We start from the raw sequence: 20,099 nt of genomic DNA on the forward strand, positions 1-20,099 counted from the left end.
ACTGTGCCCTGGGCAGCTCCTCATTATTAAAATCATTAATATGCCTAAAGATACATTCTTAATTTTCTGAAGACTAACAGAAACTAAAAAATGTATCTCTCTACATTAAAAATGGTCAGATAGGTAAAGATGTTCAAAAACCTTAGAATATATATAGTGCAGTCCTATTCATGTCTACTGACAAATAGGTTCCACTGAGTTCAGTGGGGGATACTGACTGCAGCCTTAACCAATTGCTTTGATGCTTCCATTGCGAAAACAGGTCATCTGTCCAATGTGGAAGCAGATCTCTGCAGGCACATTTCAATCCTAGCCAGCTAAATGCATTCCTAGATCTGGATAGGAATAGAAAGAAAGGCAACTATGAAATGTGGGTTCCAAGAGGTGAAGCAACTGGAGTGCACAGTCTGAGTTTGGCAGCAGCAGTCATAAAGTTCTTCTGTCTGATGTCCTGGAACCAACAAAATGGCTGGCAAAGTCTGAGTCAAAGCAGACTTCTTAAATTTAAAACCGTTATGCATAATTTATAGGATCATAGAATTGGAGGCAACTATGGAAACCATCTAGTACAGGCTCCTGCTCAAGCCAACTTTGAGCTACAGCATCCCAAAGAAATGGCTGTCCAACCTTTGCTTGAAGGCCTTCAGTGAGGGAGAGCGCACTTAGTAATTGGTTCCATTGTCAAACTGATCTTACCATCTTAGTTTCTCCTAATAATAAACTGAAATCAGATTTAAGCCCATTAGATCCAGTTCTGCCTTCTGGGACAACAGAGAAAAACTCTTTGTCCTCTTCTGTATGGCAGTCATTCAGGTATTTGAAAAATGCTATCATGTCCCCCTTTAGTTGAACGTCTTTCTTATGTAGCTAGATTCAGCATGCTATATTCCCCTGAAGGTCTAAAATATCCCAGGACTGAGTATTTTCTAGGATCAATACACATTCTCTGTGTGTTCTACAGTCTTTCTTGCATCAGTGTTTAGTGCCATTACTCTTTGTGGCTTTGAGATGGAGAGATAGCAGCAAAGTGCATCAACTTAGGAGGCATGGTTATTTATTATGTAAATAGCACCAGCAATGTGCATGGCACTTTACAAAATGCAAGAAAATGAGCACCTGCTCCAAGGAGCTAACAAGCTAACATTGTATCTATCTATTTATTTATTTATTACATTCATATCCCATCTCTCCTCCAAGGAGCTCAAGGTGGCATACAAACAGGGTTCTTCTCTTCCCAAATTTATCCTCACAACAACCCAGTGAGATAGGTTAGACTGAGAGACAATAGCTGTCCCAAGGTCACCCAGTCAGCTTCATGGCTGATCAGGAATTTGAACCCTGGTCTCCCAGGTCCCAGTTCAACACTCTAACCATTGCAACACTCTGTCTCTTTGCCATGGAAAAGAATATAGAAGCATGGAAATGATGGAGACAGAGAAAATAGGGTAAGAATATGTCTTTATTTCAGATGCATATACTACAAATGCTAAGCATTTTTATTCAGAAATATTGTTGTTGTCATCGTTATATTCATTTATATCCCACCTTTTCTCCAGAACTTGGATTCAAGGCAGCTTACAAAAATTGAAACAAATATAGCTAAAAACATATAAGTAAATCATACAGAAAATTATAATTAAAATATATTTAAACGATCTATAGAATTAAAACCATTTAAAACATAGCAATTGAAAATGCAGAAATAAAAATCAATAAAACAACATCCTATTAATTGGCCTTTCAGTCAATTCCCAAAAGCCTGTTGGAACAGAAAAGCCTTCGCCTGCCAGCTGAAGGACAACAGGGAGGGCGCCAGTCTAACCTCCCTAGGAAAGGAGTTCCAGAGCCTGGGGGCAGCCACCAAGAAGGCCCTCTCCCATGTTCCTACCAGACATGTCTGTGAGGGTGGCAGGACCAAGAGATGGGCCTCCCCCTACTGAGCTTAATTAGACTTTCTTGTAAGTTTGGATAGGATTTTAGCCTTAGTTTCTATAGGCTGTGGGGACTGGTTCTGTATGAATATGAGAGAGCAATTCCGTCTAGGGCACTCAGATATCTTGGGCTAAACCAGTATGGGAAGAATCAGACACTTTACCGCTGTTGCCTAAATCCCTTGGTAGACATTATCCCTATGTAAAAAAAAAAAAAGGTTGCCCCCAGCCCTCCATAACATTGTGCACACAACCAGCCCTGAGCCCAGCACCTGTGTGCCAATCGCAGACTTCAGCAAAGGGGAAGTCTACATATCTAGAGGTGTATTATAGGCTTCCACGTGGTTGGGAACCCTGCATGATTGGGATTGTCCACATACAGATCTGTCTTTGCAGAAGGCTATAATCAGTGTGCTGACCCTGGGACAGGTGCTGGGGCACGTGATAACAGGGCAAGGAGGGACAGTCCCCCTCTCTTTGCATTGGTTGTCCATACTGAAGGCTTTGTCTGCAAAGATAAATGACAAGTAAATGGGACAAACAGAAAATTTACGTTCTTGCAGACTTTTATGCTTTCCATTGTGTCATTTTTAAAGAATTTAATCACCCTAGCATCTTTTTGTTTTCCCCTTCCCTTCATTTTAATTGTTCACACATTATTTTTGTCTTCTGAGCTTGCAACATTATAGACTGATTGATTGTAACAAATGTCAGTGGGGGAAAGTGGCATCTTAGAATCAATGTGAGAAACTCGGGATAGTGTCATTAATGGAAAGAAAACAGAAGCATAGTAGAATGTCGTTTATGTTTAAAACTGACTCCTTTGCAAACATTCTGTTGCAAAGAGTGTGAAATTTTTGTGCTGGCTTTGCCATGCCAAGAATGTCTTTATATGCAGACTAATGTGTAAAAGTTACAGGTAGAATTTGATTTCATTTTGTAGAAAGGTTAGTTCTATTAGGATTCCCTGAGACAGCAGTTCCGTGAGAAGTATGAGAACATGATTATAGTGTGAAATCACATTTCAAAAGCAGACATATTGTGGTATACCTGATTGGGTCTTCTTCTGTTAGCTATATTGTTTTCTCTAGTATCTAACTGTGGCCTGGTTTGGACGTTTGTCTCCGCTGATCTCTCTCCTGTATATGGTGAGGAAGCCACAGTACTTCTTTCTTCCCTGTGCATCTAGGATGCCTGTCCTCACTCTGAAGACATTGAATATCTGTCCGCAGGCATAATGTTTGAATGACCCAGTTACACCCACACATGGGTGTCAGTGCATAGTCAAGAACCATAATCGTGCTGCCCTGCAAAGCATAGGAGATAAATTATGCAAGACTATACTCGAACCTGAATCACTGAAGACTTTGACTAGTCTCAGTTTCTGCAAGACACCACTGGATTGCTGGATCCAGATCATACAAATGCCTTTGGGATTGTCCAGTAATCACATGAAAGACGCTCACTAGACTTTATCATGTTTATTGAGATCTTTCTTTGTGGATAAGTGGAAAAATAAACACTTCATCATATTGCATATTTTGAACTCGACCTAGTGACGGCTTTGAACATGCACTTGCTACATACAGAACTGGGGTGGGAGGGGTTGTATGCATGGTTTGGTCATACAAAGGCACATCCAAATTGTGTGCATGAGGTGCAGGGAATGCAATTGTTATCAGAATCACCCTGCAGGGGGAGGGGGGATTTAAGCCTTCCTACCCTAGTCACAATCTCTATGAAATCCCACCCCAATACTCAAGCAGCAATTACCAGGGTTTTTTTTAACCTAGGGTTAATTGCTGTGTGGTCATGGTGGATATTACATGAAGCTGGGGAGAGAATGCTTAGCTTCCTCTCCCTGCACACTGCAATCTTGACAGAAATTCCCACCCACCCACGCATACATCTGTTGTTTAATTTTTAAAATAACGTTAATGTCATCTGTACTGAGGCCCTTTACCATAACATGCTGAAAGACAATGCATCACTGAAAGAGGAGCACAAGTAGGAGCTCACATCTCGTATATCAAAATAAAACAAAACCCACCACAGATTGTAACATGTTAAATGCATGCCCCAAGTTATTCGTAAGAGCACTCTAAAAGTAGCAAACAATAGAATTTTCAAAACTGTATTAATCTAAGTCTGCATTCCATTTGAAGTTATAGTTTTTGTTGTAGAAGGGATATTGTATTTTAAAAAAGTAAAGGTGTCCCTGCACTTATAGTGTGAGTCGTTTCCGACTCTTAGGGTGACGTCTTGCGACGTTTACTAGGCAGACCGTATATATGGAGTGGGATTGCCAGTTCCTCCCCCGGCCTTTCTTTACCCCCCAGCATATGCCTGGTACTCATTTTACCGGCCATGGATGGATGGAAGGCTGAGTGGACCTCAACCCCTTTTACCGGAGATTCGACTTCCTCCTTTCGTTGGAATCGAACTCTGGCCGTGAGCAGAGCTTTGGCTGCGTTACCGCCGTTTACCACTGTGCGCCACAGAGGGCCCTTGACATTGACATTGTCATGAAAAGATTTTACCAAAGATTTGGACTCACAACTGAGGCCATCCCCCAAACCCCTGATTTACCTGAAATGAGCTGCCTTGGGCACTCAAACAAAAGGGGAAACAGTAGGCATACCATCTTGGATTTTTTTGAATACATGCAGCAACTGAACTGCACATCCTTTGAAGAATCAAATATGGTGATGCTCATGTTGCTCATTTTGGCGAAGACCCCCCCACACTACAACTGGTCTTACTGATTATAACCAGTAAAACAGGATATGCTAGAAGTTTGGAGATGGTTACAGCTTGACTCTTTTCTTGTTCATCTTAATAAGCTCTTAGTGTCTCAGAGATGGGGGAATGTCTTCAAAAGGGCCCTTTATGATATATTTCTTTTCAAGGATGGGACTTTACAGAATATAGTACAGTATCTTTATAAATTATTTTTCCTACTTTTTTAAATATTAGAGAAGCACAATGATTTAAGAAAGCCCACTATTATATTCCCTAGTGAAACGTAGCATTTCAGAGCTTGGCTGCATCACCCAAATTATTTTCCATTTGCTTCAGTAAAAAAGAAAAGAAAAAGTAGTGATCACTATGGGTGTTTCTATTTTCTGCAGGCCCTATCAGTGTGGACACTGCTCCCAATCCTTCTCCCAACCTTCAGAGCTACGGAACCACGTAGTCACCCATTCCAGTGACAGACCTTTCAAGTGTGGCTATTGCGGTCGTGCCTTTGCTGGTGCTACTACACTCAACAATCATATCCGGACACATACAGGGGAGAAGCCCTTTAAGTAAGTAATCAAAGGATCAGAGGAGCAGGAAGGGAATTTAGACAAAATCAGTAAATATTCTAGCCCTTGGAATAGATTCGTTTGGAATTCAAGTTCTGAATACCAGGCAGACCCCGCAATCCGCCAGGCATTGCTCTTGAACAAGACCTGTTCATTTCAATGGTATTTCTCCAGAATCAGGTCTTCATGGGTTGCAACCAACTCATTAAATGTGTCCTTAAAATCATAAAATACTAGGATCATGCTAATCTATATGGTAGACATATGTCAAATACCTGTAAGCAATTCACACGGAGACCACTTGTTTTCAATGGAAAGCACTTTCATAGCAACCTTTCCAATTATTGTATATGAAAATATCAAAGGATGGGTCTATCTGTGAAATTTCAAGCATAGGACATCTTGCTTGTTGACTACCAAAACAGGTCAGAAAAGCAATTGTTTTGCATTTGGCTCCTGCTGGAAGGAAGGGCAAGATATAAATAAAATAATAAATTAAATAAATAAATTAATGTGTTGATTATACAAAGTCAGAAATATTTCACAGAGAGAAGACTGCATAGGCAAAAAGCCATTATCATTTTACTGTGTTCTAATAAGCAACATTTCTCAGTGCTGGATTGGGACCAACAAACTGAAATTGAATCCTAACAAGCTGAGGTAGACTGTTCTCTAATCCAGGAAATGTGTGTTTCTCCTATTTAGGGCAGGGTTGCACTCCTAAAAGAGCAGGTGTGTAGTTTGAGGGTGCTTCTGGATACAGCTTTGTCTTTGGAGGTGAGGTGGCATTGGTGCAATGGAACATCTTTTATCAGCTTTGCTTTGTTTGCCAGCCATGGTCACTTCTGGACAGGAATAGTCTGGCCATGATAATCCATGCTCTGGTAACTTTCTCACTGGATTACTACAATGTGTTATATGTGGTGCTGCTTTTGAAGACAACTTAGAAGATTCAGTTGGTGTAGAAAGCAGCCATCAGAATTTTGTCTGCTATATTTAGTTTCAGCCATATCATGCCAATTTCAGAAAACCTTCATTGGCTTCCTATTGGCGTCCCAGCCCAATTTAAGTGGCTGATACTTACCTTTAAAACCCTACGTGACTTGGAACCCAAATACCTGAAGAAGCACATTTTCCCATCCCATTCTATCTATACATTAAGATCTTTTGCTGAGATCTATTAGAGTTAAGTTATTTAACAGCAAAGGAAAAGGTTTTATTGGCAGTAGCGTCCCCAGCTATGGAGTGGCTGTCCTAATGATGCTTGCCTAGTGCTTACATTGCAATCCTTTTGGCACCAGGTAAAAATGTTCTTATTTACCCTAGAAGTTTGTAAATTCTGGTTATTAAGGATTTTATCTGTTGTTTTATTATTATATTTGTGTTGTAATATAACGATGTACACTGCCCTGGAAACCTGATAGGATGAAGGGCAGCTTTAAATGAATAAATCTGAGAATTTAATTAAAGTCAACAGGCCTCTGGTTCAGCCCATTTCTTCTCTGGCTGTTAGTAAACTCTGGTCCAGAGACCAGTGAGGGCTCTTCCAAGGAGTCAAGACTGATAGAAAGCAGTTAGTAAGCCCATGACACATTCAAAGCCTAGATCAACACTTGATCAGAAATCCCATCCCAAACTTCCATTGTCACTGTGGCCAATGCAGAATTCCAAAGTGAAATAGAAGTGGCCTCAGGTTTAGCTGCCTTGCGAGATTTGGTTGGGGGAGAAATCTTTAGTGCAGTTCTCAGTCTAATATGATGATGTAAACATGGCAGCTTGATTATCCAAATTTTAAAGTAGATCAGGTAACTTTAAGAGATCACCAATTTCCTACACTCATATGATCACAGATTCTGTTCCTAATTTGGAGGGGGGAGCACAGCTATGGAGCCACTGGCTAAAACAAGTTTATGTTAGAGGTAACAATAACTGATCATTGTTCAGGTAAATCAGGTAACTTTAAAATATCACCAATTTCCTACACCAATGTGATCAGTGATTTTCGGGAGGGGGCACAGCTAAGAAGCGACTAAAACATGTTTAAGTTAAAGGTAACAGTAACTGGTCACTTCAAAACCCATGTTTTGTGATAGAAGACAGATTTGGAATCCAACTTCAGATCCCACTGCTGACTGAGTTTATTTTATGTCTTTGGGCAAGGCTCAAATCTGTAACATACTAATGATGTTACACCCCCTATAGACACATACACACATGGTCACAGGAAAACAAACATCATGGTATGTAATAACCTTTGCCAGTTATAAGAGCATAATAAATGGCTAGTAGTTGTCAGACTCTGTTCCATGTTTGGAAAAAAATTAAACTTAGTATGGAACATAGGCAGCCCAATCCTATGCATATTTACTCAGAAGTAAGTCCCACTGATTTCAATAGAACTTATTTCCAAGGATGTATTATATTGTAGCCTGAAGCAACACTCCTATGCTACACTTACTATGAAGTAAGATCCATGAAATCAGTAAGATTTACTTCTGAGTAAAAATACATAAGCTGGTACTCTTAATCTTCAAACAGGCATGGGTAAAATTAGAAGCTTCCATGCATATTAGTGTTTAACAACAATTTCAAGTAAGTGAAGTTAATCTAAGCAGTGCTTTATATAGTTTTCTTGTACCTCTGCTGTGCTTGAGACACAGGAAGAGGCCATTAAAAATTGTGTATCCCATAACAATCACGAACTTTATGTTCTTATTGAACTTGATTTTATTTATCAGGCATTTTATATTTGGCTAATATCAGAGGATGTCTGTCACTATGATATATCAGCGACCTTATGAACAAGCTGTTTATACGAGAGATATCCACCAGGTTAGCTTTCAGCTAAGAGATGTCTGTGCACCATATGGTGGAGATGGGGAGGAAGAGCACAAACTTCCCTAAGTCCTGCCCATTCAGAACTCAAATAGGGAGTACCTAAAATGATACAATGTTTCTGTGTCAAGCAGTGGTACCCACTGAGCCATTATGTTGGATTAACAGAGCCAAAACTGGTGCCAGCAATCAGATTGATTTTATGTAGTTGCTGTGTAAATAGATTTTAGTAATTAATTGTAGAGGCTTCCGGGTCAAAATGGAAAATAGATTTCTTCTAATGTTAAGGTGTTACTTATGTGTAACCTTGTTGACTCCACTTACTTTCCACTCTTAACATCCTGTTTTTGTCATGTTTCCAATAAAGCTGCAGTTTGCCCCATTTGGAGTCATTACTATATTTCTTTCTTTCTTTCTTTCTTTCTTTCTTTCTTTCTTTCTTTCTTTCTTTCTTTCTTTCTTTCTTTCTTTCTTTCTTTCTTTCTTTCTTTCTTTCTTTCTTTCTTTCTTTCTTTCTTTCTTTCAGAAGATGTCTGGTACAATTCCATTCATAAAAGAGAGCTACTTCAAAATGCAGCCAACCTATGTTGTTAGATGCATATGAATCGCATTGATTTTGGTGTGACCTATGCACATTAACTGAACACAGGATTGTTATCTATAGTATAGAATTGACCAATACCTAATATTAGGGCATTTGTGCAAAGAAGAAACAACAGTGAAGGATTTAAATATAAACTACAGTTATAAGAAGGAATGCTGATAGCGTTTTGTGTGAGGCAAAGATTTTGAGTCAACAAGTGAACAGTAAATTTGTTTTATGACACAATAAGGATTTGTTTTAATAAAGGTAGATATGAACCATGCATAAATAGAAGTGTATAATATGCAGGATCATACACTGGATTATAGAACCATCTTCACTCCCAGCCAGGGAGCAGCAGGCAGAACATCAGGTTGCATTTGAAGCCCCACCACTTGTGCTAGCCAAGGTAGAAGAGACGCTAAAGAGGTACCTGAATCAGGCCCCTCATCTGGCAGTTAGCTGGCTTTGGATCAAGCCTCTTTAGAGGGCTTATGCTGGCTATGGCCTGTGGGAATATCACCAGCAGTAGCTTCCTGGCTGCTTTTAGGGACAAAGTGCAGGCATTTTCAGCTGTGGAGCCCCACAATCATTGGCAGAGCAATGGAGCTGCACCTCAACCTAATTCTAACCTCCTCCTGAGACATGGAATGGGGGTTAGGATTGCTCCCTTAATTTAATTACAACAGCCCATTACTATACCTTCTCCAAAGTCATGTTAACTCCAGGTATACACAGTAACATTTGCATTTCTCTACATCTGAATGAGAACCTGAATTAATCTGTTGCCTACCAGACTAGAGGGTAGACTGGAAGGGTAACACCATCAACTTTCAAGGTGGTCTATATGGAGAAACATTATAAAAACTTCCATGTATCACTAATTTGTTTCAGTGGGTGTCACTTTTGCCATAAGCTCTGAAGTGTCAGACTAGCAACGGAGGAAGCTCTTGTATGGGCATGCCCTTAAATCTTAACTTTATGTTATGAGTGCTTAATACTTGAAACACTTTTGGTATAACTTCTAGACCAGAGTTATTACCATCCATTTTATGTGGCTCAGGTGTTCCTATGATGTACATAAATTGACATAATGCTGTGCTATATATTAAGACAATGATGGGTAGGTACTTCTTGGTTTTGAAATATATATTTGGTATGCACAAAGAGAATGTATTTGACATTTAGGTACAGATAAAGTAAAGGTTAATTTCAAGTCCAAGGATAGTTCAATGTCTTATATTGTACAAGCTAATCCAAGAACTGAATTGATCTCAAGGCCTTCATGAAAAAAAATCATAATTTGCAAGTTTGTCAAGCAATGAAAGGTAGTATATTTTGACACACTAATCCAGTAACTAATCAGTTTTCTAATAAACAATCAGCAATACACTAATGTGTCATCAGCATTTCAGGAACTCTGGAGAGAAGATCTGCACATAGACGTTAATGAATACACCAAAAATCATTAGATGATCAATACTTCTGAGTTATTTTCATTGCGCTGATAGGTCTGATACATTAGAGCTGACATTTTACATTTGTCAAGATCACAGTGCAGTTTTTAACAGTAGAGCAAGCTGCTAAAATATTCCAAGAGAGACAATCAAAGAAACACAACTTAAAGATGTTGACATCCTAGGCTGGAACTAGAGATGAGAAGAATAAGTATGTAACATTCAGGTCATAGGTTCCTCAAACCATACTGTCCCTTAAAAAATATCAGGCGCTATATAGCATTCTGTAATTATGTATGCTTGATATGTTTGTGAAGAACTGGTTTCTTTCCGATGCAATATTTACAATTGAAAGACAGGTACAGAGGAGGATAAAATCTCTTCATGTTTCATGGTGATACTTTTTTCATAGGGCTCTTCGATGTTGATAGGTATTATACACTATTTTAAATCCAAATTATTTTTGTGGGCATTAAAACTTGGGGGCACAATGTATAAGAATCTTATTTGTAAGCACCATTGAAATTAGTGGGCCTTTGCAAGATGAAGTGGGAGGAGTGCTCTTGTGCAGTTTTCACTCATTTCTGTGTGGCCTAAAAAATTCTTGTTAGTTCCCTGGCTGACTAATATCTCATAAACTCATCAGGCGTTATTGCCATGCATTTAAAATTATAAAGAAGTCACACTATGTTAAAGCACTACAATTTGGTAGAGTACATTCTTATCTGGAATAGGACAGATTACTGTCTCTGAACTACACACTTCCCTATGTAAGTCCCTGCATGCAGAAGCGCTACATCTTAATGCATTCATTATCTTGCCATGTCATTTAAATCAATGGTGAGAAGGTGGGGTAGAGAGAAGGCTTTAGATGACAATGAAACATACACTGCTGAGTGTTTCAATTTTTCTGTTGGCCGTTTCTGCACTATATAAAATCCTGGGTAACATTTAAAAAAAAAAAATCACCAGTAGTAACAACAGCCTCCTTAACCCAACTGCATAGTAATCCAGACAGGTATGGGATTTTTTTCCCCTATTGCTGCAAAACAAAGTGATTATAGCTTCATGGCTTCACAATTGCTCCAATAGGCAGGACTCCTGATTTTAAATTAGCAGGAGGTGAAATTCTATTTGTCATCAATTTCTCCGAGGGATTACAGAGCAGAAAACTGCAGACAAGCTGCTTCTTTGATGGCTCACTCCTAAAAATCTCTTTTTGTTCTTTATCTATTTGAACTGACAGTGATCAGAGCTGCAGCAGGACAGGCCTCTCTGGAGAAATCACCTTCCCCCTGTCTATTGACAGGTTCCTCTGTTCTGAATCAGACAGGCCTTGTCCCATCATAGGCATCAAGGCCTTGGAACTAGCCACCAATTAAACCTCTTGAGCCAGTAAAATCTGAAGCCACTTTTGAGTGTCTGTTCTGATTAGGCAGGATAAGACGAAGCCCATCACCCCCTCCATCTCCCCCAGAGAAGCTCCCCAGTCTCAATTTTCTCTCTTGCCTTCTCCAGGTGCGAGAGGTGTGAGAGGAGCTTCACACAAGCCACCCAGCTGAGTCGACACCAGAGGATGCCCAATGAGTGCAAGCCAATAACAGAGAGCACAGAATCAATCGAAGTGGATTAACTGATTGACTGGTTGGAATTAAACTGCAAGGAAAGTCATGATTAAATGTCACGGACACTTAAGCAAAACCAAAGATTTCCTCTGAGCAACTTTCAATCAGTCCCAGAAAACCAAGAGCAGTAATAAAATAAGTAAGATGTTAAGAGATATTGATTCTGGCGTGGACGTGAAACCAGGAAAGAGATTATTTATTTATGACTAGGAATGAGACTGATTTCAATGGACAAGAAACCCAGGCCTGCTAGCATTACTAGCCTCTCACCCCACCCCACCATGTATTGCTTTATTTCTAAAAGCTTTTACAATTGTTATTTAATACCAAAGCAACAAAGATCAAGGGTTCTTCTGCCCACAGCTATGACTGCGAATGCACATAGACTTGTTTATGATTGCACCTTTTTCTTCAGCATGACTCGGTGGACCCAGGTACACTTTTTCCTCGGTGCTATTGGGTTGCGTGGTTCTTAACTTGACTGTTTTTGTTTTTTAAAAAAATGTTGTCTCCAAATGACGAGAGAAAGCGATCCAGAACTATCTTTGTGTTGTGTCAGAACTCCTCCAATTGATGGACGTTTTCATTTCCATGATTTCAAAACTCACATTTTGTGCACTTTTTTGTATAGATGTTTTCATTAGCCAGTGTTGCATTGGCCCAGGAGATCCCAGAAATGTTAAATAAACTTTGTCCTATATATATATATATATATATATATATAGAGAGAGAGAGAGAGAGAGAGAGAGAGAGAGAGAGAGAGATCTGTAGATGTATATGCTGTTTAAAAAAAACCTGTAAGCAAAGCATTTGAAATACGTAGAATTTTCAAATAGTATACCTCTTTAATGAATGGCATAATTATTCATAGGCAATGAATAATAGTTTCAGTGAAACAGTAATGCATCTTATCTAAAGGTATCGTGCTTGAAAACATAAATGTTAAAATGGTACAGCAAGAGATACAGTCTTTACTTTGATGGTGAAAGTTAGCAGCTTTTTTAAAAAGAAAAAATCAACAGAAATTGTCCAAGTTTAAAATTTTCAAAAACATCCAAACATTCACATTTCAGCACTGGACTGATGTAAGGCTGACTAGATCTAATGTACACACAATGCTGTCAAGCGATTTCCCAATTTACTGCAATGCAGAGCATACCTTTGAGCCCCTTGGAGCAGTGTTGGAACAGTGATGTGCAGCCCAATCCTATGCATGTTTACTCTTTACTCTAAATCCTATTTTCAGCGAGGCTTACTTCCAGATAAGTGTGCATAAGATTATACCTTTCAGGTATGCCAGTTTTAGTTCACGTTGAAACACAGAGAAGTGAGGCGATGCCTTTTATTTGTTCTACAGAGTTTAAAATGCTGGCAGCAGACTCTGAATTTAAAGCTTGAGGTAGTATTTTAACCACCACTCCCCCCAACCCAAGGTTAGATTTCTGCTGTGCCATGGGTTTCTGTGTCTTTGGGACTGGGTACAATATTAAAGCTTTGATCTGCAGCGTTGGCTTGTAAAAATCGTGTAACAAAAACTGATTTATAAAGACCAACCAGTGTCCTTACAGGCTAGTATGTAAAGAACCATGAATGACAGTCTGATCCACAAACATCTTATTGAAGTAATATCTAATTGAAGTAAAATTGGTTCAAAGCTAGGCACATGGGTTTTAAAGGCTTTGTGGATGGTGACCTTAACCCTGGGCCTTGTTGCTTAAGTAAAGCCCCATCCACTTGAGGTGTATGGCCTGCACTTTGAGGATAAGGCAACTTGATAGTTTGTTTTAAAGTCTATCAGTGGCTATTTTGTACAAACCAATTAGGACAGAAGTGATTGGGACTGTACTGGGTTAAATCCTAGTTAGCTGCGCATTGGGCATTATGTGCCATTTTTTGCCTTTGAAAAACCTACCTCATTACTTCACTGTTGGAAATTGTAGAATTCATAAAACTACTTAAGCTGATGTACTTTTTCACTTTAATTAGGCACCTATGGGCCATTAAATGTGTGGCATGACATAGCCAATACTATTTATTTCATATCATTTCTATCATGCTTTTCTGTATAACGTGCAGTTGAAGAAGTGTACAGAAATATAAATATTCCAATAATAACAAAAATAGAGGGAAGAGCCGTACCTCAGTGGCAGACCATTTACTTTACATGGAGAAAGTTCCAGGTTCAGTCTTTGGTATCTTCAGGTAGGGCTGGGAATGGCTCCTCTCTGAAACCCCAGAGAGCTGTTGCCAGTCACTGTAGACAATACTGAGCCAGATGGACCAATGATGTGACTTCCTCTGTCACATCAACATATTGTTGTGTTATACAACAATAACATAACAACAAAAATTAAGCATAAAGGAGGGAAAACAGTGAAAGCAGTTCTATGCTTAGGCTTTGCCTGTAGTGGCAGAAGGGTATAGTCTGATGGCACTCCTCTCTATGTTAATGTGGCTATGATCCCTGTGGGACCAAAGAATGCTGCCTAATCTTACATAACTTGAAACTGTGTGTGAAACTGTGCAATGCCTGGTTTGGGTACATTAAGGGTAGGCTGTAGCATATATACCTTTGCAATTCAATACATCTGAGTAGGGTTATAAAGGAAGCCCCATTGAGTTAAACAGGCTTGTCCCCAGGTAAGTATATATAGCATTACAGTCTAAGTGGGCCATAAAAAGGTCTTCAGAAAGAGTTTTTGTGAAGTCTTGTGCAAGTAGTGGAACATCTCTGGATTTGAGATCACTTTAATCCTGTAGTGGCCTTGCACTAGGCCCAAAATAGTCTTTCAAGAATGGAAGAGACTTTTCACTAGTGAAAGGTAGGAAGAGGGGAGAAATTTGATTCAGTTCACATTTAAAGCCTCATCTAACAAATTTGCACTTTCCAAAACAATATGACAACCGAAAAACAGCCATCCTTTGAAATCTGCACTAACTCAAATTTTTCAATACAATTCTCCAACCGATGTTTAGAACAGTGTGTATATTAAGAGAAAGTGTGCATAAAAATGAATATATAATTGAAAGTAACCTACAAAAATGCTTAGGAGGAATTGCTTCCAAAAATGTGTACATTAGTCAAAACTACATACAAAATGTGTATTATTAGGAGATGTTTACTCTAAAATGCTGAAGAATTTTCATGAGGATTTTTTTCAAAAATTGCAAATTGCTTGAAGAACTGTGGAGAACTGCATTTAAGATAATAGTCTTCAGAAAAATGTAGGAAGGAAGCCAGACCATAAATCACATGGTCTTCAATGTCTATATACTAATGTCCAGAGCAGCCTTTCCCAACCAGTGTGCCTCCAGATGTTGTTGGACTACAACTCCCATCTTCCTGACCATTGGCAATACTACCTGAGGCTGATGGGAGTTGTGGTCCAACAACATCTGGAGGCACACTGGTTGAGAAAGGCTGCTCCAGAGTATGGGAAACAAACAGGATGAACTTGAGAGTAAATACGACTTGAAAGATATAAGTAAAACTTGGTAGGATGACTCCCATGACTGGAATACAGCAATTGAAGGATATAACTTGTTCAAAGAGAACAGAAGGACTAGAAAAGGAGGCAGAGTTGCACTATATGTTAAAAATATATATCCCTGCACTGAAATACAAGAGGACAGGTTTGTTAACCCCACTGAGAGCATCTGAATTAAACTAAATGGGGCAAGGAATAAAAAGAACATGGTGGTTGGAGTCTTCTGCTGAGCACCCAATCAAGGAGAAGATGAAGGTGAAACTTTTGAAAAGCAAATTGTCAATGTTTCACGGAGGCATGATGTATACGTAATGGGAGACTTCAATTGCCCCAATATCTGTTGGGAGATAAATTCTGCCAAACATGGCCCCTCCAAGAAATTCTGACTTATGTTGCTGATTACCTTCTCCTACAAAAAGTGGAGAAAGGAACAAGGATCAGCTATCCTTGACTTTATTCAAACCGATAGATGACTTAGTGGATGAAGTGGCAGCTACGGGAACTCTGGGGGAAAGTAACCATGTTATACTCTAGTTCTTGATCTTAAAAGAAGCAATAGCTGAGTGTAGCCATACATGTATCCTGTATTTCAGGAAAGCTGATTTTAATAAACTTAGAACAATGATAAATAAGGTCCCATGGCAAGCGACCCAAAGAGAAAGGGAGCTCAGGATGGGTGGAAGTTTCTAAAAAGAAATTCTAAAGGCACAATTACAAATAATTCAAACAAGAAAAAAAGGTGGAAGACAGCAGAAGAAGCCAATGTGGCTTCACAAAAAAACTTAGAAATGAGCTGAAAACAAAAAAGGACACAAATAGGAAGTGGAAGGAAGGCCAGACCACAAAGAAAGAGTACAGACAGGTAGCATGGAATTGCAGGGATGGCGTCAGGAAGGCTGAAGCTAAGCGGCCAGATGAGTGACTAATAAATTGAATAAATAAATAAATAAAGCTGAGAATGAGCTAACGTTAGCGAGAGATTTGCTAAAAGCAACAAATGCTTTCTTCAGGTGTATGCATAGTAAAAGGCAGAGAAAGAAAATGGTGGTTCAGTTACTCAGTAAGGATGGCAAAATGATAACAGATGACAAGGAAAACGCAGAAGTGCTCAGTTCCTGCTTTGGCTGAGTCTTCACCCAAAAGAGGGTCTATGACCTTCCTGACAAACGTGAAGTAGAAGTTGAAGGGACAGGATTGCAGCATGAGATTGATAGATAAAATAGTCAAGGAATACCAAATTACTTTGAACAAGTTCATATCTCCAGGGCTGATAAATTGCACCCTAGAGTAATGAAGGAACTGGGTGAAGAACTCTCAGAAACACTGTTATCTTGCAATGTCATGGAGAATGGGTGAAGTGCCGGATGACTGGAGGAGGATAATGTCCCTATCTTCAAAAAGGGCAAAAAGGAGGAAGCAGCACTACAGACCACTAAGCCTGACATCAATCCCTGACAAAATCCTGGAGCAGATTATAAAGCGGGTAGTCTGTAAGCACCTTGAAAACAATGCAGTGATTACTAAAAGCCACAATGGATTTGTCAAGAACAAATCCTGTCAGACTAATCTTATCTCATTTTTTGAGCGAGTAACCTCCCTGGTAGACTGTGGGAATGCCGTGGACATAATATATCTGGACTTCAGACAAAGTGATCCATGATATTCTGACTAACAAGCTAGCTAAATGTGGGCTGGATAGAACAACTATCAGGTGAATCTATAGTTGGCTACAGAATTGTAAAAGAGTGCTTATCAATAGTTCCTTCTCAAAGTGGTGGGGGGGGGTGAGTGGGGTATTGCAGGGCTCAGTCCTGGGCCCAGTGATCTTTCAACATTTTTATTAATGACTTAGATGAGGAGGTGCAGGGAATGCTTATCGAATATGCAAATGATACCAAATTGTGAAGGATAGCTAAATTCAAAGTGATCTTGATAGGCTAGAGCAGCCTTTCCCAACCAGTGTGCCTCCAGTTGTTGTTGGACCACAACTCCCATCAGCCTCAGTCAGGATTGCCAATGGTCAGGAAAGATGTGAATTGTGGTCCAACAACATCTGGAGGCACACTGGTTGGGAAAGGCTGGGCTAGAGCACTGGGCTGAAAACAACAGAATGAAATTTAACAGGGATATGTGCAAAGTTCTATACTTTGGAAAAAGAAACCAAATGCACAGTTATAAGATGGGGGATACTTGGCTCAGCAATACTACATGTGAGAAGGATATTGAAATTGTTGTTGATCACAAGCTGAATATGAGCCAACAGTGCAATGTGGCTGCAAAAAAGGCAAATGCTATTTTAGGCTTCATTAGTGGAAGTATAGTTTCCAAAATGCATGAAGTACTGGTTCCCCTCTATTTAGCACTAGCTAGGCCTCATCTTGAGTACTGTATCCAGTTCTGGACACCACACTTTAAGAAGGATGCAGACGAACTGGAACAGGTTCAGAGGAGGGCAGCAAGGATGATCAAGAGACTGGAAACAAGTCCTATGAGAAGAGACTGAAAGAACTGGTTGTGTTCAGAAGACTGAGGAGAAATACGATAGCACTCTTCAACTAATTGAAAGGTTGTCACACAGAGGAGGACCAGGATCTCTTCTCAATCATTCCAGAGTGCAGGACATGGAATAACGGGCTCATGTTAAACAAGTGTAAAATTATGCATATTGGAGCAAAAAATCTGAATTTCACAGATACGCTCATGGGGTCTGAACTGGCGGTGACCGACCAGGAGAGAGACCTCGGGGTTGTGGTGGACAGCACGATGAAAATGTCGACCCAGTGTGCGGCAGCTGTGAAAAAGGCAAATTCCATGCTAGCAATAATTAGGAAAGGTATTGAAAATAAAACAGCCGATATCATAATGCCATTGTATAAATCTATGGTGCGGCCGCATTTGGAATACTGTGTACAGTTCTGGTCGCCTCATCTCAGAAAGGATATTATAGAGTTGGAAAAGGTTCAGAAGAGGGCAACCAGAATGATCAAGGGGATGGAGCAACTCCCTTACGAGGAAAGGTTGCAGCATTTGGGGCTTTTTAGTTTAGAGAAAAGGCGGGTCAGAGGAGACATGATAGAAGTGTATAAAATTATGCATGGCATTGAGAAAGTGGATAGAGAAAAGTTCTTCTCCCTCTCTCATAATACTAGAACTCGTGGACATTCAAAGAAGCTGAATGTTGGAAGATTCAGGACAGACAAAAGGAAGTACTTCTTTACTCAGCGCATAGTTAAACTATGGAATTTGCTCCCACAAGATGCAGTAATGGCCACCAGCTTGGACGGCTTTAAAAGAAGATTAGACAAATTCATGGAGGACAGGGCTATCAATGGCTACTAGCCATGATGGCTGTGCTCTGCCACCCTAGTCTGCGGCAGCATGCTTCTGAAAACCAGTTGCCGGAAGCCTCAGGAGGGGAGAGTGTTCTTGCACTCGGGTCCTGCTTGCGGGCTTCCCCCAGGCACCTGGTAGGCCACTGTGAGAACAGGATGCTGGACTAGATGGGCCACTGGCCTGATCCAGCAGGCTCTTCTTATGTTCTTATGTTCTTATGTTACAGGAAGCCAGATTTCAGCTGAACATCAGGAAAAATTTCCTAATTGTTATGAGTGGTACAGCATCAATTAGCTAGGGAGATGGTGGGCATTCAAGAGGCAGCTGGACCGCCATCTGTTGGGTATGCTTTAAGTTGGATTCCTGTATTGAGCAGGGGGCTGGACTCGATGGCCTTATAGGCCCCTTTCAATTCTACAATTTAAAGATTGGAAAAATGAAAAGCAGAGAAGCAAAATTGGCAGATCCTTCTATCCCTAGTCGAAGGTCACCTTTGGATCCAAGCCCAGGTAATCCAGATTGAATATATGCACATAAGGAAATAAACAAACTGAAGTTGTATACCTTTGGTGCATTTCACCCTAAACAGTTATTTGGAATTAAATCTCATTGTTTTCAATGACTGGTATTTGGAAAGAAGATTTCCTCCTTCATGGAGGTTGTTTGCTGTATAAGTGACAGCAGCATCAACTTATCCAAAGTCACCTATTAATACGGCTGCTAGTATTATGTTTTCCTCTCCTACAAATTTTAGGGGATCTTCCTGTTAAAAAATAAATAAATGGAATACTGCAGTGCCTGAGCCACAAGACAAAGAATTCAAAGTATTTGGTATTTAAGAAATTTGATCCCATTAACTTCAGGGACACAATTAACTTAAATCCTAATGGTTCTGTTTTGCTAATATGCCTCAAAACTAGCCTGTTGGCTCAGGTGTGGTAGATGGCACTGTCCTATCACTAGTGTTGAATTAAGACACTGTCAATTGACTGTCCAGTCAGCTTCTGTATGTATGTGAAATGGGGAAAGGTGCCATCTTGTCCAAGCAGCAAAATGTCATGAGCCAGCCCTGTCAATCAACCAAGTAACAGGCAGTAAAGAAGCTGTAATTTCCTCCATATACTGTATATCACGTTGGTTAATATTGCACTTTAAAGGCACAGATAAATGAGCAGCTCTCTGTGCTATCAATTTATTCCTGTTCCTATAGCACAGGAAGTATGCAAGAAAAGTGTCTTAACAATTTCCATATTTTAACAATGCTGATGTGATGCTGTGGATTCTACCATCATACATACACCCCATCCCATAAAACCAACACAGAAATGTGTCCTACAGAATGAGCAAAGGTTTTCCCAACAACATTCGTTGAAAATAATGCTATGGAAAAACTGTCTTCTCACATTATTGGGAACTTGCCCTACTTGAATTTCCCCGCAATCCAGGAAGAAGGAAATAATTAAGAAATATAAGAGGTAATAAATGTAATTTAAAAAGGAGTCATCTAGATTATGTATACTACATATTTTTCAACCGTGT

The 20,099-nt window shown here is 39.7% G+C and overlaps 1 protein-coding gene across 1 annotated transcript in view; it reads left to right on the forward strand.

Moving 5' to 3' along the window:
* Nucleotides 1-12,407, forward strand: part of PRDM6 (PR/SET domain 6) — a 130,677-nt gene extending 118,270 nt beyond the window's left edge. Inside the window, exons 6-7 of the mRNA XM_061607488.1 lie at nucleotides 5,063-5,239; nucleotides 11,633-12,407. Coding sequence (XP_061463472.1) covers nucleotides 5,063-5,239; nucleotides 11,633-11,747 — 292 coding nt within the window. The 3' untranslated portion in view covers nucleotides 11,748-12,407. The remainder of the gene's footprint in view (nucleotides 1-5,062; nucleotides 5,240-11,632) is intronic.
* The last annotated feature ends 7,692 nt before the right edge of the window (nucleotides 12,408-20,099 follow it).

Source organism: Rhineura floridana, chromosome 1, assembly GCF_030035675.1.
Source record: "Rhineura floridana isolate rRhiFlo1 chromosome 1, rRhiFlo1.hap2, whole genome shotgun sequence".
NCBI lineage: Eukaryota > Metazoa > Chordata > Lepidosauria > Squamata > Rhineuridae > Rhineura > Rhineura floridana.